The sequence below is a fragment of the Cyprinus carpio genome, chromosome B2 (assembly GCF_018340385.1).
Source record: "Cyprinus carpio isolate SPL01 chromosome B2, ASM1834038v1, whole genome shotgun sequence".
Taxonomy (NCBI): Eukaryota; Metazoa; Chordata; class Actinopteri; order Cypriniformes; family Cyprinidae; genus Cyprinus; species Cyprinus carpio.
In genome coordinates this window covers 18118807-18143205 of record NC_056598.1, presented here as the reverse complement: position 1 = coordinate 18143205, position 24399 = coordinate 18118807, and the positions used below count along the sequence as shown (strand labels likewise).

General features: G+C 35.6%; 2 protein-coding genes across 5 annotated transcripts; both read right to left on the bottom strand.

The window, feature by feature from the left end:
• Positions 1–191: 191 nt before the first annotated feature.
• LOC109104361 (progressive ankylosis protein homolog B) lies at positions 192–16084 on the bottom strand. 2 transcript variants are annotated; one of them, XM_042718469.1, is made up of 13 exons: positions 15889–16084; positions 15223–15755; positions 12670–12886; positions 11329–11447; positions 10180–10263; positions 9715–9885; positions 9375–9509; positions 8303–8395; positions 7121–7216; positions 5956–6085; positions 3051–3174; positions 2818–2917; positions 192–1489 (listed from the first exon to the last, which is right to left on the bottom strand). In XM_042718469.1, exons 2-13 carry the CDS (start codon positions 15316–15318, stop codon positions 1349–1351), a joined length of 1506 nt encoding a protein of 501 aa, XP_042574403.1. In that variant the 5' UTR covers positions 15319–15755; positions 15889–16084; the 3' UTR covers positions 192–1348. The 2 variants fall into 2 exon arrangements, with proteins under 2 accessions (XP_042574403.1, XP_042574402.1); XM_042718468.1 differs by having other exon boundaries at positions 15223–16084.
• Positions 16085–17548: 1464 nt separating this feature from the next.
• Positions 17549–22110, bottom strand: otulinb (OTU deubiquitinase with linear linkage specificity b). Of its 3 annotated transcripts, none has more exons than XM_042718470.1 (9): positions 21981–22110; positions 21576–21743; positions 21243–21449; positions 19904–19974; positions 19693–19799; positions 19469–19609; positions 19199–19315; positions 18352–18621; positions 17549–18160 (listed from the first exon to the last, which is right to left on the bottom strand). In XM_042718470.1, exons 2-9 carry the CDS (start codon positions 21704–21706, stop codon positions 17903–17905), a joined length of 1302 nt encoding a protein of 433 aa, XP_042574404.1. In that variant the 5' UTR covers positions 21707–21743; positions 21981–22110; the 3' UTR covers positions 17549–17902. The 3 variants fall into 3 exon arrangements, with proteins under 3 accessions (XP_042574404.1, XP_042574405.1, XP_042574406.1); XM_042718471.1 differs by having other exon boundaries at positions 21688–21743; positions 21981–22109; XM_042718472.1 differs by lacking the exon at positions 21576–21743 and having other exon boundaries at positions 21981–22100.
• Between the last annotated feature and the right edge of the window lie 2289 nt (positions 22111–24399).

Sequence of the window (24399 nt, the reverse complement as noted above, 5' to 3'; positions counted from 1 at the left end):
TGCAAAATGAGGTAAATTTGACCTAATTTAGTTCCCTATTAGTCAGACTCCATATATGTGACATCTGGAGGATAATTTTCCGTTTTCTGTGTTGCAGACTTCTCACCAACTGCAGTAAAAGTGACAAACACACTCGCACCTTCATTTTAATAGTAGACAGAACACAAGAACCTCACCACAGACCACTTTAAACCACATTTTCACTGTTTAATGAGAGGACCGAAGACTTCTGAAACTGTATTAAATGTTTCTATCATGACTTTGCATTGTCCAGGAAATCTCAAATACAGAACAAGCTCAGCCAGACTTCACTATAATCTAAATGAAACAAACACCGGCTTAAAACATCTTTAGAAGCTTTGTGTATTTTTGTCCCATGGAGAAACTTGAAAAACAGCTCATTAGGGAGGGATAATTATTCAGACTTTATATTACTTTAATATTTTCCATCACGAACATCCTGAGATACAAAATGAATGCCCAAAATAAATTAAGACGCAATTATGAAAACACACAGTCCAATTCTTTCTTTTCCTACAATATACAGAGTTCACAACCACACCCATACATAATGAATCATATTTTATACACCTACAACATATGGTATGTATATTTAAAAAAATAGGTCCTCTAGATGACCCATAAACTTCAACCATTTGTCACTCTGAAACTGTTGTTTTCTAAGATGTCCATCAAATTCATTCTCAATTCCTATAAAAAATCTGTAATATATATTTTTATACCCTCTGTTGACATTTCTTGTAATGATAAAGCCAAAAAAAAAAAAAAGTTGAAACTGTGCAGTAACACAGGTCACCACCTCTGGACTTCAAAAATCTTATCAAGTCTGTCCTGTCTGTTAAATATTAGAAGTAAAAAAGAAGAAGAAGAAAATACATTCCAAGCAGATGATGCAACTGCATTTAGTGTAGTCTTTCCTTTGAAGTTTAAAAATGTGTAGGACGGCAGCACATTAAAGATCAGCATACAGAAAAAATAGCAGTTAATGCACAACATTGCTTTGGTACAGATCAATATCTTCACTGTCCTGCATCAGAAAATAAAATCTCCGGATGGCAGCTGGAAGACCCATGTATGCATTTGTATGTCAGCGTGTGTACTGTAACATAGATATGCTGCAGCAGACGACTGTAGTCTTGACGACTGATATCTAAATCTCCCTCTGTGGTTATTTGAACTGTGTGCACACTGAAAAGTTGAGGTGGGCTCTCGCTTCGGCAGGAGGGAAAGGTGGCAGCAGGGGACAGTAAGCAATAAAAACACTGCCCGAGAAAGCAAGAAGGCCCCGATTCCCACAACGCATCCTGCTCAGCCTAGAATCCACTGCTCAGTCTTCCTCCAGCTCTTCCTCATCCTCTTCTCTCAACTCCACAAAGTCGTCCATGCGGCCCCCGGGCCTGACCTCGTTCATGGGGGCAGAGTCCTCCCCGTCGATGGTCATGTCTTCATCGGATTCTTTCTTTTTCTTCTGTGTGGGCAGAAAGATAAATGCTAATCATCTTTCCCCAACGCACTGGGCTTCATTTATGAACACACGGACCAAACAAATTTGTTTAAATCATTCATAAAAGCCATGATTACATAATTTGTTATACTGAAGTGGGATAGTTTAAGAAAGAATGATTTACAAAGGTTTTTCAATTAAATATGTCTGGTGGAGTTTGTAAAATTAAAATTGAATTTAAAAATCAAAAGTGGGGAGTGTTGTCACAAGTTGTGAAATTTAATGGGATTTCAGTTAAATTTCATGAATAACTAAAATGTAAAGCATAACGTGCACTGCTGTTTAAGTTTACAAATATTTATTTACTTTTTTTTTTTTTAAATCTCTTATGTTCACCAGGGCTGCATTTATTTGATCAAAATACAGTAAGATTGTAAAATATTATTTTAACGTAAAATAACTGGTTTCTATTTTAATATATTTTAAAATGCATTGTATTCATGTGATGGCAAAATATTTAGTGTTAACATGCTGATTTGGTGCTTAAGAAACATTTCTTATTATCAATGTTGAAAACTGGAAAATGAATAGAATCTTCAAAAGGACAGCATTTCTTGAAATATTAATCTTTTATAACATCATCAATGTCCTAACTGTCATGTATTATCAAATGAATCTTGATAAATCTGAACCTGAATAAATGTATCAATTTCTTTAAAAAAAAAATCATACACCAATTTTTTGAACAGTAGTGTATAAAAACATAAAACAATTACTTAGACAGACAGCTACAAAATTTAATGAATTGCATAAAATTACAGCAATTAAAATAAATGACAATCTGCCCCCATTTAAATAAGACAAATTTGTCTGAAACTGAAATATAGGGGGTAAAAAATCTTTGTTCTAAGAACACAGTTCAACATTTAGGTTAATAAAATCTACCTTCATGATATAGTTGACCCTTGCCTTACATGTCAGTGTGTTTTATTGTGTTGAGGTTGAAAGACTGAAATACTGAACTTTGATAATGGCATAAAAAAACACTGCTAAAGAAAGCACATTTATGTAACTGAAATTTAATTAAATTGAATTTATTTAATTGAAATAACTACCCTCACTTTCCTGTATGTGCGTATGCTTAAAATATACAATTTACTATTGAAATGAACATGTTTGTAGATTCATGTCTGTGGAGCTGCCACAGCATCACACTGATGTATTGTTAAAAGGTTCTTGATTTAATTGTTAATGCCCTTTTGTTGTATTCACATCAAACAGAATGCAGTTTTATCATAAAAAAAAAAAAAAAAAAAAAAAAAAAAAACCTACAGGCTTCTGTGTTATCGAACCTGTTTTCGGTAGACATAGCATGCTGCGATTGCAACCATAGTAGACTCCCCAAGGAAACCAGCCAGCAGGGATCCAACACCAAGTGTGGCTCCATGTACCCTGCACAAATTGAAGCGCAGAAAGCTATTAAATTCAGTCTAACAGATTTTATTATACAATTTGATGCACTGAAGTACAATGACTAGTGTCCTATATGTTTCAGTGTGAGTACAGTCAAGCACAACACACTTACCCCAGGTAAGGCAGCACTATGAGACTGCTAATGAGGACAATGATGCGGAGGACAGAGCTGGGTGCCAGGACAAAGGTCTTCTTCAGGGTCATGAGCCAACCAGTCAGGTGAGCACGCATCGTCACTGAGGATGAAAAACAGTGCATTCAAAGCTGGTCTCAAGCAATCATGTGAAAACATATTTTACATGCCACTTATTGCTGTCAGTACTGTTATATCATAAAAGTGAAGTGCAATTAAATTGGATGGCACTTTGAGCTTCATTGTGTTTTTTTCTCTCTCAGTTTCTGTAGGCATCGTAACTGAAGCATGACCACTCTTGACCTTTGCCTTTTCAAAAGGCATTTTCAAAGAGCAACCGCTCCTCCTAAGACCATCTGTCCATTTGATAATGCACTGCACATCAGACCTTGAATCATGCGTTTTTGTTTGTCATGAGAAGCCCTCTGAGAATGTGCAGCTACAGAACTTTGCAGAAAGGTCCACAGATTTCTACAGAATTTGATCATGGGACATTCACAAAGTTCAATTTAGACTACTGTTCAAAGTTAGGGGTCAGTAGTTTTTTTTTTTAAGAAATTGACACTTTTATTCAGCAAGGGCACATTTATTTGATCAAAAGTGACAGTAGAGTGAATTTAGAATGAATATTAGACTTGCACTCTATTCATTTTCTAACTGCTTGTTTTCTTAAAAAAAAATAACACTAGCTTCTCTATTCTTTTATTTATCGTATTCTATTTGTTTTCTTTTTATTTATTATACAATTTACAAAACGCAAAAAAGAGGCCTCTAACACTAGCTTCCTCTATTCTTTTTCTATTCTATGTTTTCTTTTTATTTACTACATAATAAAAAAAAAAACCTTGCCATGTGTATTGTGTTAGGCTAACTGATTCTTGTTATAGCACTTGCATATCATTGCTCTTTTGTTGATTTTGATTCTTTCCTTTGTCCTCATTTGTAAGTCTGAATGACTAAAATGTAAATGTAAAATGCTACAAAAAATTATATTTAAAAAAATGCTGTTTTGGAATTTTCAAAATAAAAGTAAATCACAGTTTCCTTTCAAATATTAAGCAGCACAACTTTTTTAATATTAATAAGAAGAAATGACTCTTGAGCAGCAAATCAGCATATTATAATGATTTCTAAAAGATTATGTGACCCTGAAGACTGGAGTAATGGATTCTGAAAACTGCACAGGAATAAATTACATTTTAAAATATTAAAATAGAAAACTGAAAAATGACTGCACTTACTGTATTTTTACTGTAAAAATAAATACAGCCTTGGTAAACAAAAACAAAAATCAACCCCAAACTTTTGAAAAAATAGTGTATTAGGGATGTTCATTTTAACCGGTTAACCATTAACCGACCATTAAGAAATTTGACCGATTAATACAATCAGTTAAACGGTTTAAAATGTTATTTATTTATTTTCAGCAATTTATCTAAATATTTAAAAAGGTTTGCTGCATGGTTAAAATACGCTACGCGTATAAACAAATTGTGTTTTTTTTTTAGAGAGAGAGAAGTCGCTTTTTATTTCATTCCAAAATAGGCCTAATGCCGACTCGAATTGTTTACAAACATTATAATAAACACTGTAAACATAGCTAGGCTATTTTAGTTCCCCTCACTCCACAACAAATACTACAAATTAACAGTATTTAGAAAAGAAAAATAATTAAAAATATAAGAAGCTATAGCAATACAGACGACAAGCCAAAATGAATTAATTTAGGTTAAAACCAAACTGAAACCAGCGTTGGGTCTCTCATTCGACACAAAATCAAATGTTTCCATGTTCGCTATGTATTTGAATGGCAAATTATTATTCTGCCTATTATGTAGCCTACTTCACTCACGTTCCAATATCCAAAATGTTTTGCATAACATCACGGCGGTACGGTGATAACACTTAATGGCACAGATTTTACTACATATTTAAATTGAGCAGTGTGTTTTTTTCATATGTTTGACTGACTGTATTTTATTATGATAATGAACAGGCTGCATTGCAAAGGGAAAGCTTTACTGTGTGCATGCATGCAGAATTTTTTTCCTTCTAACAGTGAAAGCAACTACTCCTTTTAGTCATAAACAGCAGAAGCAACTTCTCCTTTTAGTCATAAAGACAATCGGAATTGTAAAAGGGTTGCTTTTATTTGTGTACATTCACAATAAAAACAAATCTTTGTGCTTTTGTAAAATAAGCCTAAAGAAAAATAGGATGCCGCTTTCTGCCGTCTGTTTCCTTTCGCACAACACAAAAATGAACCGAAATTCTGCATACTAGGCTAGTTGTTGCACAGTTTTTCATTCATTTTCTTAATTTATTAAGTAAAAACATATTTCTAGTATAGGCCTATTTATTCGTTATACTGTATATACAGGCCTATATATATCCTAGCTTTATTATGTTTTTCTCCACTTCCAGAGGTGCTGCACGTGCGTGATGTGAAATATGACCATGTGAATCCTCACATTCTGTTGTTTGCTCTTTTTTGCAAATGTAAAATTAATTCCCGGGAAACAAATGTTAGTATTTTTAACGGGTCACAGACACTTATCCTTTCTAATTTAAATCAATTCTAATTTAAAATAATCTTGTCGGTTAACGGTTGATAATCGGTTAACGAGCATCGGTTGTCGGTTAGGAAAAATAACCGAAACGAACATCCCTATAGTGTTTGTCCTGTGTCTTACGACTTTATTAAATATTTTTGCTATTTTGATTATGCTTTTCTGATTCCATTAAGAGCATTGTAATATTATTTGTTAAAACTGTACTTTCTATGTAGATTCTACTGGATGCTAAAATAAGTATACAGTACATATATCCCCCCAAAATAATAAAGAATGTTTGTTTTACTGTAAATTGACTTAAAGTGCAATACCTGGAATGGGAAAGAAGGAGAAAATTCGTAATGGGGCAACACACAGCTCAGCAAAGGCATGATCTACGCCAATGATGTCCACCAGGATCCTCTCAGAAATGTGTGGTGCCCAGAACACCACAAAACAGAGCTGCAAAGAGAAAGACACACTACCTGAATAGAGCTATTTAAACAAAGTAAAAGTAAAGTCAAATAAATCACAGTAAAATATGATGCAGTTAACAAGAAACAGTGTAAACAAAAAATAGGTTATTCTGGTTATTTCTGTGAAAGGGCACTTTGGTTTTTCTGGTTACCTAGTGGAAAATAATATTATAGTATACATGTTGATTTTAGATTCAGATCACATGTAAGCAATACTCACCCTGTTCACAGAGCTATCAAAACACTATCATTTAAACTCATAACTGTTTATATCTACAGTGACTGAGTGGAGAAACGCCTTTGAAATAAGGCTAACAGCACTGGAATGGGAAGTGTAATACCATGAAGGCTATGATCTAGGTCAGGAAGGGAAGGTCTGACCCTGTTACCGAGGCAGAGCGCATCAATTAATCATTTAACCTGACTCTAAAAGCACTCACAATAACAAGACACACTATCCTAATGCTCTTCTTATGGCTTTACAACAACATGTTTAGTAGCTGAATAAGATCCTTTGGATTTTCGTTTATTGCATTTTAAATTCAGATGACAAATGGAAAAAGCTAAAACTGAATTATAAGGTAATATAATGTGTACAGATTAAGCTAGTGTGGGTTTAAATTGTATACATGTAGACCTAAGGAAGAAGTTGTAAGTGGGACGTAAGCAACAGCACTCATACTACCCATATGGTCACAAATTAAGATTCAAAGCAAAAGTAGTACAGCAAGCTCCATCTACCACGCTTTCATCTTCCTGCTTTTCATATATGGGCTGCTACGACTTAAATCACCTGTTATATTCCTCAACTATAAGTTGCTTTGAATAAAAGCGTTTGCCAAACGAAAAGATATAAATGTAAATGTCAATAGATACCTCCTCGTCCTGATTGGCTAAACAAAAAATATGACCACGGCCCACAGTCACAATAAACTCCTACAGCACCTTTGAACTCGCTGAACTTCAGTAACAAGTGTTATTGAAGCCAAATGGAGACAGGGGAGAATGTGGATGAACTTACCGTTATAGAAAGAGCCAAACAAACAAAAGTGAAGCGCTTGATGTGGGACTTTGTCACAACTGTACCACTGTTGGCCAGCTTGTTGCTTGGGTTATTCTGGAAAATAAGAACAAACACAAACAGCAGATGTCAAGAAAGTAGTTCATTTCTTCTTCAGGATAAGTTTTGAGAATCATTTGGAATCTGCATATCATCAAAAAAAAAAATGTAATGTAGAAAGCAATACTCTTATTAAGCAAGGGTGCATTAAATTGATCAAAAGGGACAGTAAAAACATTTATGTTACAAAAAAAAATTCTATTTTAAATATATGTTGTTCATCAAAGAATCCTGAATAAATGCAGCACAACTGTTTTCAACATTGATAATAATAATAAGAAATCTTTCTTGAGCACTAAATCAGCATATTACAATGATTTCTGAGGATCATGTGACACTGAAGACTGAAATAATGGGGGCTTAAAATTCAACTTTACCATCACAGGAATAAATTACATTTTAAAACATATTAAAATAGGAAGAAAAAAACTATTTTAAATAATTATAACATTTCACAATGTTACAGTTTTTAATATTTTTAATCAAATAAATGCAGTCTTGTTGAGTAAAAGACACTTTTTTCTAAAGCATTAAAAATATATTACAGACCCCACTTTTTAACGGTAATATATATAATCTTCATCCATAAAATTATTAACTACAGCTGGCCAGACACCTGTGGCCAGAGAATGTCCCCTCACTTCCTGAGGACAGGATCCTGCTGAAACATCCATAAATAACAGCACACTACTGTGCGCCTTTTTTAATTACAGTCTCTGGGAGTGGAGCTCTGTCTCCATGAACCCACTCTATTTACCCAAAAAAATAATTGCTTTGTCATGAAGTAGAACAAGATAATAGACACTGCAGTATTAGCACACAGAAAAGGTGGAAGATATAAACTAATTTTGTCATCCCTTAAGGGTATGAGACAAAATTAGACAGTGTGGTATAAATAAAAAGCAAATAAACCACACTGACTCCTTTTCCTGATCTTTCAGGCAGGATACTGGGAGGAGAAGATGGAAAGCTGTCATTTTAACTTAAGTATATATGCGGGGGATGATTAGTATTAAGCATTCAGAGAACTGTATGATTAAGGATTAAAAAAGGGTTAGTTTAAGGTAAAACAACAACATTTACCTTGTCAAATGCAGGGTAAACAGCTCTGAGTTCAGTGAGCCATCCATATGGCATATGACCCACTGGATATGTTGCTGTGAGAACTGCGACAGCCTGGAAAACAATAGTGAGATGATGGTAACATTAAACACCCACAATTTCATCTGTTTATAATGAATGTTTCTATTGTAGAGGAGCTGAGTGACGTAAAATATTTCTGACATTTAGGCACCAAACAACTAAACTGATAATAAAGCTTGTTTCGTCATTATAGTAATAAACCCAGTTAAAGAGTATATTAAGGTAGGTTTGAGGGGGAAAAAGTAGAACAATTTTAGCCTTCAGTGGTAAAGATGGCCCATAAAGCACAGGATGCAGATTATGCCACATTATGCCACATTAACAACTATTATAAAATGAGTTTTATTCAGTGTTACTTTATATAGTATTTATTATTATTCTGAATTAGCATTTATTTTTGTCATTTAAATCTTAGATTATTTTTTTTTTGTAGTGTTTGTATTTTTAAAACATTTCTAATTAGCTTTAATTGTTTTTATCTCATTATTTTTTTTTTAGTAATTTTAGTACTTAATTTTATTTCAGATAATTGCCAAGGCAAAACTTGAAGGCAAAGTTTTTCATCGTTATCAGATTCATATTTTATTTCAGCATTATTTCAATTACTGAAAACAATTTTTAGTTTACAATAACAACTATTTTTATTCACTAGATGCATAATTAAGTATTGACCTTATACATGCATTTTGCATTTCTGTAGTCTCAACTAAAATCATAATTGTCACAATTCTTATAAAAGTGCTACTCTGTTTATACCTGATGACACTGCTTTACTTAAAATAAAATAGATGCCAACATAGAAGAAATAAAAGAAAATGTTCCCCTATCCATTTCAGTATATTTTCATAGCAAGAGAAGCTGAATTTCACTGTGAATGTACTGCTAAATTGAAATATTAGCTGAATATTCACACATACGCTGTAACTAAATGAATGAAAATAATGATAGTGACTATAATTTGATATCCAAATACTGTAAAGGCATGTGTGTTCTTGCCATGGGACACACTAACCTCTGTGGCAGCTGTGCTTCCTTTCAGATCCCGTGACACAAACAGGTTGACGATAGGTCTGCTGATCCGCTGCGTGGCCAGGATGAGAGCCAACGGCCACCAAAAGCTTAGCATCTTTTTAATAGTGGCATCACCCTATCACACAGAACGAGTTTCAGTATAAAGCACAATTTTAGGATTTTCACAGGTTTGATGGGGCAGAGGTAGGAGAAATTAATACAGAAAACCAATAAACTGACCAGTGTAGCTGTGATACTGAACTGAGCAGGACAACAGTGACGGATTTGCATAGTAAAACATCACTTAGTTGAACCGGTGTAAATGGAGTCAATGGACATACCCCAACCTCAGGCCCACTGGATTCTGGGATGTTGTCATGAATGTTCCTGTAGTAACCCAAACCAACAATAGTGAAGCGTACCAAGGCACCCATATACAGAGAGAGGATTGGGATCAACAAGGGCTCCACACACTCCAGGTGACTGTGGAGCAAAATAGCGACAAACACAATCTAGAGAGCGAGAGAGAGAGAGAGAGAGAGAGAGAGAGAGAGAGAGCCGTGTAACTTGATTACAATGACAGTGATAAATATAGCGGTTCTTGTGGCACATACAGACTCTATTATTAATTCAAACCCAAATACATCATTAATAAAAAACAAATTCCACCGCAACTATGATAAGCACAGACACATAACCCATTATCTTTGCCTTCAGTTATCCTTAATCATACACAACCATATTCACATTCTCATAAACATACCAATACAGAAAAAGAGTGCTGATTTGATGAATCTAACACATACCTGTGCAACAACATCAGAAATAGATGCACATCCCACTAGGAAACTGTGCTTGTGCTTCAGAAGGATTCCAGCATGAGTCCAGGCCTGAAACCACAGATATGAGCTAACTGTCACACTAACTTACACAATACAATATGCTAATCCCGTTAATGGATAGAGAGAGATGGAACAGGGACCCCCGTTACATATTATATGTACATATTACATTACATACATATTATACAGCATTTTGACTCAGCCCCCCCTCTGTAGTAATCTCGTTCCGGGGACCCCCGCCCTCCCGCCTCGGGCCCTTGGAATCATCCTAACCCTAACCCCTCCCTTATTGCCCCCCTGGGCCTATAGCACCATTTTTGGTACTACATTGATGGTAACCTAGCAAAGCCATTAAAGCATTATTCATGAGTCTATATTACAGTATACATTAATGTTCAAATGTCTTGGTTTGGATTTTTTATTGCATTAATTTGATCAAAAATTCAGTAACTACAGCAATATTGTGAAAAATATGGTATAAAATGTCATTTGTTCCTGTGATTGAAAAGCTGAATCTTCAGCAGCCATTACTCCAGTCTTCAGTGTCACATGATCCTTCAGAAATCATTCTAATATGCTGCTCATATATTGCTAGTTCTTAACAAACTTGTTATTTGTGTGGATTCATTTTTTAAGGATTCATAGGAAATTTTGCAGAACTTTAGCTTCTTAATTTTAGTTTTTTTAAAACTATATTTTTCTTTAATGTAAATTTCCATTTGTTTACAATAAAAAAAAACAATAAATAAAATAAAAAAAAAAGCAATGATTGGCAACCCCCCTGCAGTGCCACATTTCTTCCCATAGGGGTCATGGACACCCTGTTAATTGGGTCCGCTCTCTCCAGACTTAACACTTTAAACAAAACACTGCTGCAGCTTAACCTCCATTGACAGGCACAGGATGTTTGCGTGGGCTGTTATTCATCCAAAGGAGCTTGATGGGTTTCCAGATCTGAAAAGGCTGTGATGCCTGGCCTTACCAAGCACGCTTCCACACACATACTCTCTGCCATCTGTGCCAGGCAGGCGAGCCAGATCTGACAGTCAGAGCGAGAGCACATTATGACACAACAGCTAAATATCCAGGATTGAGATGTCGCGATACACTCACCATGGCGTCAAGTAAAGGAAAAGCAGCCAGATAGAGAAACGCCTTCCGTGTCTTACTCCCCACAGACTCATCCACATGATGCAGTTTGTTAATGATGTAATAGCCCAGATTTGTGTAGGCTAAACAAGGAAAAGTAAGAAAGAGATTAATATGTATTATAGTCAATAATTTAATAAAACATAATCTTCAACATGATGGCTTTGCTGCCAAAACTGGCACAAATAACATGCAAAGACAGAAATATAACATAATATAATATAATAATACAGAAGTTCTTGATTCTCCAATTTCTCCTGCTTTTTTCCCTTTTCTCAGGAATGTGTGCGGTGACGTGATACACAGATGGATGACACAGCTCTACCAAACTCTCTGACTGCACAAACGACCATAATATGACTGAAACCACACTCATGATGATAGACAGGGTCCATGTTATGCTAACACACCGTAACTTTTTCATTTAAAAGCACGTCATTACATATGGTGGACAGGTGGTGGCTTAGTGGTTAAAAATTCATGCCTTCTTCCAAGAAAGTGCTGGTTTGTATCCTACTGTATATCCCTCAGGGTTACATTCTTTCTCCATGTACTCACAGCAGTAACTGCCATATGGGTGCTGCTGAGTGGCTGGAAATGGCTCTGATTTCTTGCTTCATATGTAAATGGCTATTTGTATAAATGCAAATGTATTTGAGCTAGCGAAACTGACATATTCAAGGTGAATATCCTTTATTCTTCAAACTAATTTTTGGATTAGATTGTATAAATACACTGTTTCATGATGACTAAACCATTTTTAGCCACATCCCACGAACTTAAGTATTTGTAATTTGCTAAATATGGGTGGCAGAACTTATTTCCTGCTGAGTAGGAGTGCAGTATTTTGCACAATTTGTTTAATGACAATATAATCATAGAGAGTGAACAAAAATCCGAAAATAAGTGACGAGCTACCCCTGTGAGCTTGAATAGAGTTTGTTTGAGAGACGCCTCTCCATTCACAGAGTACACAGAACAGGCATGTAGTAACCTGGCAAAAAAGCCCTTCCGTCAACACAGCGAATGAGACCGTGCTCAGAATAAAATGTTCCTTTGTGTAATGAGTTTTTTTTTCCACAGCGAATGGATACATCTGCCCAGATGAGTGGGGTTTGAGTGATTCAGACCACTTGAGCTTAAAGGAGGTCCTTCTCCAGTCATAACATTGCTTACCAAGTCTACCACCATGACACGTTTGTTTGGAAAAGTGAAAAACAAAGTGGCGTTCCCTGTACATTTAGTACAAACTAGTCATGCAAGACCAGAGGCATATGTGAAGAAAAAATAAACTGGCAGACTGACCAATAAGAGTGTGGAAAATGATAGCCACGGTTCCTGCGGTGACCATACAGAGGACTGCCTTGGTTCTGTCCCGTTTGCTGTTGACAAACACCAGCCCTACGTTCTTGAAATCACTCATAGGGCCAGTGAAGAACTTCATGAGGGAGTAGGCCAGACCATAGCTGGCCAGCATTTCTACCGCATCCTCTTTAACAGTCGCAATACCCCTGTTCAAAGCCTGTAGAGGAAGAGAATCAAAGACGGGTTAGTAGATGATAAAAAAAAAGACTGTAGACAAACCTAGATATAGATGAACCTATTCTAAATCTAAATGAATCCACACTAAATCTAGATTTGTCTAAAACATAATCTAATTTCTGAAGTTGAGGGATGAATTGAAAGGGTGATAGGACAAACTATCACTCCTTATGCGATTCCTCTACACAAAGAGGGTTTTATTCCCAAGATATACAACACTACCCCTGTATCAACTGACTAAATGCTTTTCATGGCATGTCCCCTAGAAAAAAATCCAGATCCGAGCACCAGTTTGCTATATTGGACCACTAACCCAGAATTTACTCTTAAAAGTGTTTTTGTCTTTTAAAGCCACATATGTGCGAAAACACAAACTTCACAGTGTCACAATCCACGTGTCAGATGTCTAAACATGACTAAGTAACAGTGTCAAGCAAAAAGAGGAAGACTTGTTATAAAATAACATTTCTTGAAAGAAACACCTGTAAACTGTAATCAGAAACAAGAGCCATTGTAGTCTTGAATAATGTGGAGCTACAGTAACTACAAATCATCTCAATGATGACTAACTGTATTATGAACAATTTTACAGCTTTATTGTCACATGCCAGAACATATCCCCATCAACACATGAGAAGGTGATATGGCAATGTGTCAGATGTCAAACCTGTTGGAAAATGCTGAGATGTACTTAAGTTCTACTTGCTTTACAGCTGTTGGTGTTATTGCACTAATGAATAAACTGTTCTGCCCTGTCCTTGACTCTAACGTGGTGGCACCATTCTGTAATACTTGTTGCAGGAGAATAATGCTTATGTTTAAATTAAGATTTCATTTGGATGATACAACAGTAGATAGTCAGTCAGTCACAGAATTGATAGGAAAAAGCAAGACCTGTACAATAACAGATAAAGTCAAAAGGATGTGTGAATGGAGGGTTCGTCTCCTTATCTGCTGCCTTCTTCTGACTCTGACTCTTTGTCTGCCATTTCATCTCCAACGCCTAAGAAAAATGTGTAGTGAGATAATGATTGTCTGTTACTGTTGGGCAGACGGGCTTTTAGGGTTACTGCTCACATTTCTTCTGTATGCCATTAGTGATTCTGAAAAATGGAATGGCAATGTTTCCTTCAGTGAATTCTTCAGTGTAGTGAGTTGTGTCCATCAAATACATTCTAATTTTGAAATATTCTAATTTTTCATTTACATTATTATTTAATTTTACGTATCTCTTTGGCCAAGCATTCAAACAATGCAACTCATAATCTTGCACTGCAGTTATATCTGATCAAATGCACATTATTATTCCTTAGATTGGGTTGAACAAATCATTTTTGCTTGGTTGGAACAGCAGCTACGCTAATTGTGTCTCTATTTGTTTCTGTTTCTTAACAAACAGCAAATTAGTAGCTTATTGAGGCAAACGTCATAATTAATGGTTTGTTAATAGCGAGAACTGGACCTTAAAATAAAGTGTGACCGATATTTTTTATGTCCAAGTTTTTAAACAATATTTAAAACCAAATTGAAAGTTTTGTTTTTGCTTTTGACACCAAAAAATTACTTTTTATTATACCACAAAAATAAAACAATATGAATATTTGGATTATTATAATGTAAATGAGTTACACATATCATGCTGAAGAATAAATTACTTTATTTTAAAAGTTTTAAATTTATCCAAACAATATATTATTATATAATGGTATTCATTTATTTATACACCTAATATCGAAGAACCTATTTCACTTAAAAAGGTGAATATTGGAAAACATTGCTTGGTCAAATAGATTACAGTCTTTCTCTGAATGTTAATTTTCATTAAATCACAATTATTTGAGTTTAACACGACGATAAATATTTGTCTTTGTAGCCAATCCATTTTAGACATGCAAAGACTGTTATAAAAACTACTGTAAGCGCACAACATTCGTTAATAGTTGACAAAAACAAGGCCAGTTCACGCAGAGGTGACAACAAAATCAGCCCATCCAAAAGTGCACATTCATCTCGGTCAGACTGCTTTTGCATTGTTCAGTGTGACACATGTTATTGGATGCGCTGTATGGCCAGCTGTTGACGAACACACACAGCTGATACCATGCGCATGTTGTTTGTGATGATGCCTTGTTTACCAACGGCCGCCGTTTCACCGATTCCTTTAAGAAATAAAACCCATTACAAGTCACTGAGCTCTTATAGCGAGAAGCACGGATGGATGAGGGATGCCATCGCTGCGGTGTCCAGCTCCAACTATACACAGCCAATCTTACGTCATGCAGCGCTGTATTTAACACACAATTCATTCACACTTGCCTGTTCGCCGAGGTCGATGGCTATGTTGGTTATGGCCAGCGGCACCAGGAATCGGATGAGAGGCCAGTAGTGCGTGAGCGCCGGGAATTTCACCATGTTCGCCAGGAGGAGAGCGGCAGCACCGCGAACATCAGCTGCTCGGATCTGGAAGGATGCGAGGCCGGTCACAGCCCGTCGAGTTCTGAGTGGTTTCTAGCAGAAATCCGCCGAGATCAGGTCCGTCCCTGCCCTCCTACACAACAACAGCATCATAAACAATGATCTGGTGCATGGGAAAATAGGAGGGTCACCAGAAATTTCTGCTGACGGCTTCTCCATTGTTCATCCATCAGTGGAGAGGAAAATAAATACATATAATCGGCCGCGGCGATCAAGTGCGGCACCGGTATAATGCCGTATGCATGGAGTCGCTGGGCCAGGCGCTATTCTGCTGTAGATGGCCACTCGGTTAACTGTACTTAAATCATCATCCTTCCTTAACAACACGTGGGGGACGGTCGGCGCATAAAAGCCCCTCCTCTCCTAAACGTCACCTACTCCGTGCAGAAAACACAGAAACACTGCTTAACAACACACAGATGTCTAAAATAGAGTTCATTCTCAGAGAAAAGCTTGCTTAGAGAGGGATGAGCACGGCACAAGGAGATGAAATAGCCGACTTCTTACCTGTGTGTAGGCCTACACGTTCATTTGACATGATGAAATGTTAACAAAATAAATAAAATATCAAAATAAGACTTAACCGTTAGACAAAATTTGAGTAGCTTTCATGAATCTCAGTGAAAACCGAACAACGTCTTATTAGTCGGCCAGCAGGTGGAGCTGCAGAGCAGGCAGGTCTTGTGAGTTAAAGGGACCGTTCACCCAAAACTGACAATCGTACAGGTTTTTGCGTCACAGAGGATGCCACTTTGACTAACATCTCCTTTTGTGCGCCATGTGTATTGAATAGATATATAATGAACAGCTCTCAGCCAGGGGGCCCTGGGTCCATTAGGGTGACAGAAAACTCAGAAAAGGAGCCACAGGATGACTTTTAATGAAATAAATAGGTGAATTCATTCAGGTTTACTCAAATTACTTTTAAAAAATAAGGCAATTAGAATAATGCATTCAAATAGCCTTCGAAATTATTGGCAAAAAAGTGTCCCAATTAACCTGAATTCACTATTAATATATTAAAATGATCCATCTTTAATCTAATTAAAAACGCTAAAAAGAACAACTAATAAAATATTTTCCCCTCTTAATAACTATTGATTTTTTTTTTATTGAAGAACATACAGTTCTTAAAATATCTGGAATTACATAAATCATGGTTAATTAAACATTAACACACTAACACACTCGGTTTCTGTTAATAAAAACAATTTTTTCAGTTTCATAATTTTCAACTTCGTTGAAATTGTAGCAGAAATGCTGAAAATATCTTATAGTCTATGATAGGGTAAAATACTGACTGTTGTGCTGGGGAACAGATGGGGCTTTTTTGCTGTCATTATAGATAATTAGTTTTCAATTTCACTTCAATCGTTACTTAGTCCCACTTTATCCATCTTAGAAATATTGCTTGATTCTGGTTTCTATTTCACTAGATGATGCAAAACTATTGATTCATGCCTTTATTTTCTCTTGCCTTATTTTTTGTCATTTTAAAGTGGATTGCCTAAGAACTGCATTGAGGAACTACAGAGAACATACAGTACATTTGCACTGGTTACCCATTAATTACAGGACTGATTTTAAAGCTATTAATTTTTTTTTTAAGCACAGAATGACTTGGCCAGTCAGAAGCATATAAAGGTGTTAGTAAAATATGTACCAAAATGTTTTTTTTTTAGATCTTCTAATGCTGATTTTCTTTTTTTTCTTCTTTTTTTGTCACAATGCAATGTAAACCATACAAGATTAATTGAAGTTGGTTTGGCTATTACACCCCCAAAAACTAATCCTTTTACCAATTCATGCATTCATAAACTTCTGAGACATTTCTTCTGGCATTTGTTTACTCCTTCGTCATACAATTTCATTAAAAAGTTTCAGTGAACAATTAATCTGAGATGGAGGCGGTCTGGTGTAGTGCTGCATGCTTCATCAGATGCTGTATGAATTATTGAGCTGTGCCTGTTTCTCATTTCCTACCCACGCTGTGTAAATTGCCCAGCAAAGTAATAAATTGTCAGACTATTAAAATGATGACAACTGAAAAAAACAATACAAGAAGATACTGAAACCAGTGGAAGGACACCAAGATCTTATCCTGAATGGCACAATAACCTAGCTAAATTTAACACCTACAAAATCTAGAAAAGAAGAAGAGCAAGTCTAGATTTACAGTTTAAATTTATTGTAATAAGCAAAGAAATAATTAACCTTGTAAACTAATCATTTCATAATCAACTAATCAAAACAAATAGTATCCTCTCATCTTAGCTGGAGTTCCAGCTATGTCTCATAAAACTATTGCACATAATTTATTTAGAAATGCATACGATTCTATCCTTCTATTTAAAATTACATAGGTAGCAGAATAAAGATAAGCAAATCTTTAAATTTATAAGAATTAAAACATGAAAGAAAAAAAACATCCCAAAACTTAAAGTCAAGAACAGCTATGTGGAAAACATGAAGGATTGTAACTCCTGAGTTCGGTAGATTGTGTGTGATTGCGATTTACTCTTTAAAGACGTGTCGTTATGCTTGGTTGTCCATCTGAAGGTGGATTCCACTTTGGCCTACCATATGCATCAAATTTGGAGGACTTTTTGGGGATGAGTACATTGTAGTGTCTGTCATCTTCTGTAAGCAAGCATAGAGAAGGCCAGTCCTTCTTGTGGTTGTTTGGGTAGTATGTAATAAACTCTTCAGTATCACACTTGTACAGTCGAACAACCCGCATCGTCTGCTGAAGGGAATAACCCAGGAGGCACATCTCCACCTAAACAACATTATATCATCAGGAGAGGTTCCTTCATATAATATGATCACTTCAACCATTGAAACACTGCAATCAAATGAATCAACAGTAGATATTATAAGCTAACAAATAAATATTTGTACATGATCCATGGTCCATAAATAAACAAAGCTAAAGATTTTTTGTAAGCATTAATTTTTAACTGCACTTACCTGTTCCAGCCCACCACTGAAGCCTACATGTCTGAGGTGGTTGGTGAGGAAGGTCTTAGGGCATTTGGATGAGTCACGAGCAAAGAGAAGCCAGCAGAACTCTGGTACATCAGAGCCTTTCTCCATATCTGAGTGCAAATGAATGGCAGTCCTCAGCATCAAGAACTTCAGCGCTTCCAGAAGCTCATACTCCTCATCGTGACCTCTGAACACCTGCCGGCACATACGCTCCCTCTCCTCAAGACTTCTGCACTGGACAGTCTCTTGCCACTATAGATAAAACAATAAAATATTGCCAGCAAGTACAGTTAAGTTTTGAGTCAATAAACTTTTTTTTTAAAAGAAATGAATACCTTTATTAAGAAAGGATGCATTAAATTGATCAATAGTGACAGTTAGGACATTTATACTGTTACAAAAGATTTCTAGTTCACATAAATAATGTTCTTTTGAACTTTATATTCATTAAAAAAAATTTGGAAAAAATGTATCACATGTTAAGTAGAACAACACTGATTGTTTTAAATATTAAAGCAATATTTTTATTTTTTTTCTTGAGCACCAAATCAGCATATTAGATTGATTTCTGAAGGATCATGTGATACTGAAGACTGGAGTAACGGCTGTTAAAATTTCAGCTTTGCCATCATAGGAAAACAAAATATTTTTAAGTATATTTTAAATTGTAATAAAATTTCACATTTTTGATCAAATAAATGCAGCAACGGTGAGGATTAGAGTCCCCTTTCAAAAACATTTAAAACATCTTCCCCCAAAACTTTTGAACGGTGATTAATATATAGATATTCATACATAAGCAATTAATAAAAAAAAAAAAACATGTTACCCTTTTCTTCAGTAGCTCCAGACATTGTTCAAGATGCTGCACTTTGCTCTTGCTAGTTTCAAATGGAAACTGCCACTCCTTTATGAAATCCTGATCAGACTGAATCTCTTTTGGCCACTATAATGGAAAATTCATAATGCATCAAATTAATTTAACACATAATAACATTCTATATTGATATGTAAAATATAATGATCAAGTCATGCTGCTTTGCACAAGTACAGAATCTGTGAGGATGCCTAACGTCTAAGCACAGTAAGGCTAAAATACCTTGCTAATGTCAGAGTCATGTAGCCAGGCAGGGAGCTGTTTTGACTGGCTGAGCACCTGGAAGAGCGTTGCCCTTAATGCACAATAGTTATCACCTCTTACCCTACGCAGGTTGAACTCACTGGCTATTGCTTCATAACCCTAAAAAAAGAAGCATGTGTGAGCAATGCCCTTTGAAAAAGAAACACTAAAGAAACAGTAAAGTGTGAAAGAAGCAGGCTCACCTTTCGAATAAGCAGACTTTTTGTGGTGTTGCCTTTCCATTCTCTCTCACTGTAGGTCTGAAGATCCTCTGCAGCTGACACGCTGCTCTGGGCCTCACCAACAGCCGCTGATGGGAAGAAAGACATCTCTAGCTCAGGCAAAAACAACCTCACAGAAATCTCTTACAACATTTCAATACACACTCAACATTCTTCAAAAACTGAGCGCTACCTGACTCTGACTGCTGCTTGTCTTGCAGCTCTTTTTGAATTTCCTCTTCACCTCTGTACAGGTCCACATCACTATGAAACAACAAAGATGGTGCATAGTATGTTGTGTCACTTCCTTAATCTAGTAAACAGTGCATAATATTTGTAACGTAACCATATATTTAGAAATGGCCCATCACATAAAGCAGCCTGTGATTGAGAGATGCACATGAGAAAAGTGATTTTTATTTTTATTTTTATGCTAAACACTGTTGTTGCTTGTCAAGTGACATTTTCTCCATAGCAAGTCAAATTAATTTATATCAAAGCATACTTCACTTGGTCGAAATACGTGTATCATACATAGGGACCTATGATTTCTGTGATGCAGAAAATTGACAGAATTGTGGGATCCAGTCATAAAAATGAAATTTAACATGGAATGTCGTGGAATTGGGCAAATTTTGGATGAATAAATCAAAAGTAGGGCTGTACAATGAATCAAAATGTGATATGGACTAGTGTCTACTAGTGTGTGGAACAGCATGAAGCACAAAAAGAGTGCTATTTGAATATGAAGTCTGCATGTACTGAGTGCCTCTGTGTGACTAAATGGTGCCATTCCATTTAATACAAACTCAAGGCTGTGAGGCTTGTTTCAGCATTTGCATTTCTGAAAAAATAAAACCTGTCACAGGGACATATTATTGTTTAAAAAAAAAAAAAAAAAAAAAAAAACCATTAGAACATTTACATTTATGTATGAATTCAGCTGAATAGACATGCTTTTTGGTTATTACAGTTTGGAGTCCAGAAATATTATAAAGAAAACAGAATTTTGAAAAGAAAAAAAATAAATAAATAAACAGAATTAGAAATTCTCAATTAATTACAAATTTAACCACTAAAATTTAATCCAGAAAAATATAATTTGGGAAAAAATGAAATGGATATCATAATAGTGAACTGTCAGTGTATAAAACTAGTAAATTAAAACTGACTAAAATAGACTAAAGAGAAGCTATTAATTATTAAAACTGCCATCTTCCCAAAATGGTTGGTGCGGAGTGAAGCATGTCACTAAAAGTGATTGTGAAATCCAAAAGGAAAATTTGAAATGCAAATAAAATGTAAATGTATTCAAAAATTACTTGTGTTAACCCTTGACATGATGTACCTAGTTTAGCCTCAGTTTCACATCCAGACACCCAGAATTATAATTACAAGTATTCATTTTATTTTATTTTTTTTCTCTTCGCCTTGAAGAACACAAATAAAAAGTTGCACAACCCAGAAGCACCTACTGACAATCTAAAGCCATACTGCATGCACAGAAAGAGATGAATTGACAGGAAAAATACCCCTTTTCATCTTCAGCAGACGGCGTCTTCATCAGATGCTGCTGGGATGAGTGACTGTCACTATGAGTAGATCTGGCCTCCTTCGGAGCACGTTTTTGCATAGTGTGGGAAGACTCAGAGCTTCTCTCAGGTCCAGGAGAACAAGCATCTTTTCCAGCTGCCCAGCCCTTCACATCTGCTTTCTTACCTTGAGTGCCCTGTGTCGGTCTAAAGAGAAGGATCAGTTATATTCAATATGAAATAACATATGCTTAGATACAAGCTGTTAAAACTGACTACATTTATAACTTCTCAACTTATAGTTGCATTAAGGAAATCAGTGCTATGGCATACCCATGACTCGTTTTGACTTTTTTACTCTGTCGGTCAGAATCACAAGTAGACTTTGCTGTTTTATTCATGGTTTTGACTTGGTGACTTTGGTGATTTTGCACATCCTTCGTACCTGAATCATAACAACACATGTGCAGACACGTCCAACCTGCATCTCTCCATAGCGGGCTGATGCAGAGGGGAAATATAAATTAAACTAAATATAAAACGAGCAACTTGAAGGTTACAACATTGCTCTTGCACTTCTGCACATCACAATGGAAACAAGTTATGCGACAAGCAAAAGAAAACAAACAGAACACTTCCGCATTCACTCAGACTCCACAGTCTCATCAATGATATAACCGCATCAGTTTACTAACCATTCTCAGACAAAACAGTTCAAGGCGCTTTTATATAACTTACCTGCTTTTACTTTCTTGCCGAACAGGGACTACAAAATATGAAGATTACAAGACGAAAAGCCTACGAATACATTACTTCCTGTGAATAGCGGATTGTGGGAATTGTAGTTTTCCGGCGCGCTGCTAGTTCTTCTTCTTCTTCTTCTTTTCTCGAGATTGGCAAACCAACGTTAAAGGTGCATGTCCGCCACCTACTGGTCTGGAAAAAAATAAAAATAATTTTATACATAAATACATAATTCAAAGCTTCAAACTCTTTCCATGAATCTTGTTTTTTTTTTTAAATACCTAAACACTTCTCACTCTTGATTGCATTACCCCATAACCTAAAAGTGTATTTAGAGATATACTATTTATTCCCATCAGTTCCAGTTCTTGGAACATCTGATATCTTTACCTGTTTCATGTTTCCCTATTATGTGCAAACTGTTATTTAATGCCAAATGTCCTATTCTCAATCTAGATAAGATAACATCCTTCCTTCTATTTCCATAACTTACTCTCTCTTTACCAGCACGCTCCTGAATCTTAAATAAAGATTCCCTTTTCTTTCATTTTCCCAACTTTTTTGATATTTCTTTTCAACTTCTATATATATCAATATCTTTATTTCAGCTTTACTTATTGTAATTTGGAATTCTTCACTGCTAGTTACTGTTGCCATGTCCTCTTAATTTAATCGACGATAATCTTGTTTGTTCATATTCATAAGTTCATTGTTCATAAGCAAATATTGCTTCATTTCAAGTTTTCGGGCCTTCTTGTGGCTACACAGTCGCCTATTTGGGCTTGTTAGCATTTAGTCCCCGTAGCATAATAATAGAATAACCAGGCCTACATCATACATTTATTATCTTCACTTGAAAGTTTATGATATTAGCATAAATCTGATCTAATACATTATAAATAATGTATATTATGATTATTATTAATTGCTTTAAATATTAAATAATAGCCTATTTATTTATCCTTTGTGTTTTATGCGATTTTATGCAACAATAAATAGGTAAAAATACATTTCTTTTAACACTCTAACCAGAAACACTAAAACGCATAGTCTGCTTTTTACATGTTTTGTTTCTGTTTTTCTAGCGAGATCTGGCAAGTTTGAATCTTAGATTGAATTGTTCAAAGAAAAATACCAGTTCAAAGAAACATAACTTACCCTTCATTATCAGATTCCTTGTGATATAACCCCCTTCTGCAGTACTGAGTCCTGTTTGTATCCTTTTTATTAAGTCCCAAATTGTTCCCTGCACTGCTGTAATGGTCAATATCTGATCTCAATTAAATTCCATTTTTTTTCAGTGTTGACTGATGGTGCGGACATACAGCTATTCCCCATCACCACCACAGAGACATGGTGTTGAATAAAAAATCTACAGTTTACTTTACCTCACAGTTGTGGCTTTGGCCTATAGCCATCTGCCATTTCTCTGTTATGTTTGACTTCAGGATATGACCAATGATGAGATACATGTGTTTGAATTTTAAACTTAAAATAGTCTGACCAAAATAGTGCCCATGGCATCCGAGCCTAGTAATCTGCACAGACCAAGGCTGTGCAGGTCATAAAACACAATCTAATAGGTAGAAAAATAATATTTATTGTTGGTTTCCTGTAGCTGTATCCCTTCTAGCTACAACCGCGAGTATAACAAATAAATACTGTATTTGCATTGCTGTAAGGGTAGGTTTAGGGTTGTGGTAGTTGTAGACGTTAAAAACCATAACTTTACAGTAGCATTTTTCGAATTATATACCCACTGTTTTAATGGGAGGTAGCAAAATCTGACAGAACAGTGATTGCGGCAGTGCGATCAGAATAACTGACCTTATGAACTAACGTTACACTTCAGATATTATGATGCCATTACGTGGCGACCAGTGATTGTTAAAATGTATCTGATGTCCGAATCATTCATTCAAGAGGTTTGTTCAAAAACTTTGGACAAAACAGTCTTCATTCGTTTATTTCAAATGATTTTTTACATAATGATTTCATTTAAATTCAAATTTTTAAATAGACTCTGTTTCTGACAAAATGTTTTAGGCCAATGGTTCCCAACCAACGTCCCTGGAGGCCCCCCAACACTGCAGTTTTTCAGAAACTTTTTTCTTTCTTGTTTTGATCTCGACATAACAAGTTATTTTCTGGTGATCTCGACATAAGAAAAGTTGTTTTATTGTTATCACGACTTAATATTTTCTGTTGATCTCGACATAACAAAAGTTGTTCTCTAAGTTACACAGCTGCGCCAATAGATGGGACTATAGACATGAATATAACTGATGGGGTGTTGTATGTATACCCACTTTACTGTACACGTTTGGGACCTTCTTTGTGATCGCTATAATTTGTGCAGTATTGTTCAGACATTTATTTAATGCTTGGATTCAACTTGCTTTATTTTTTTTTA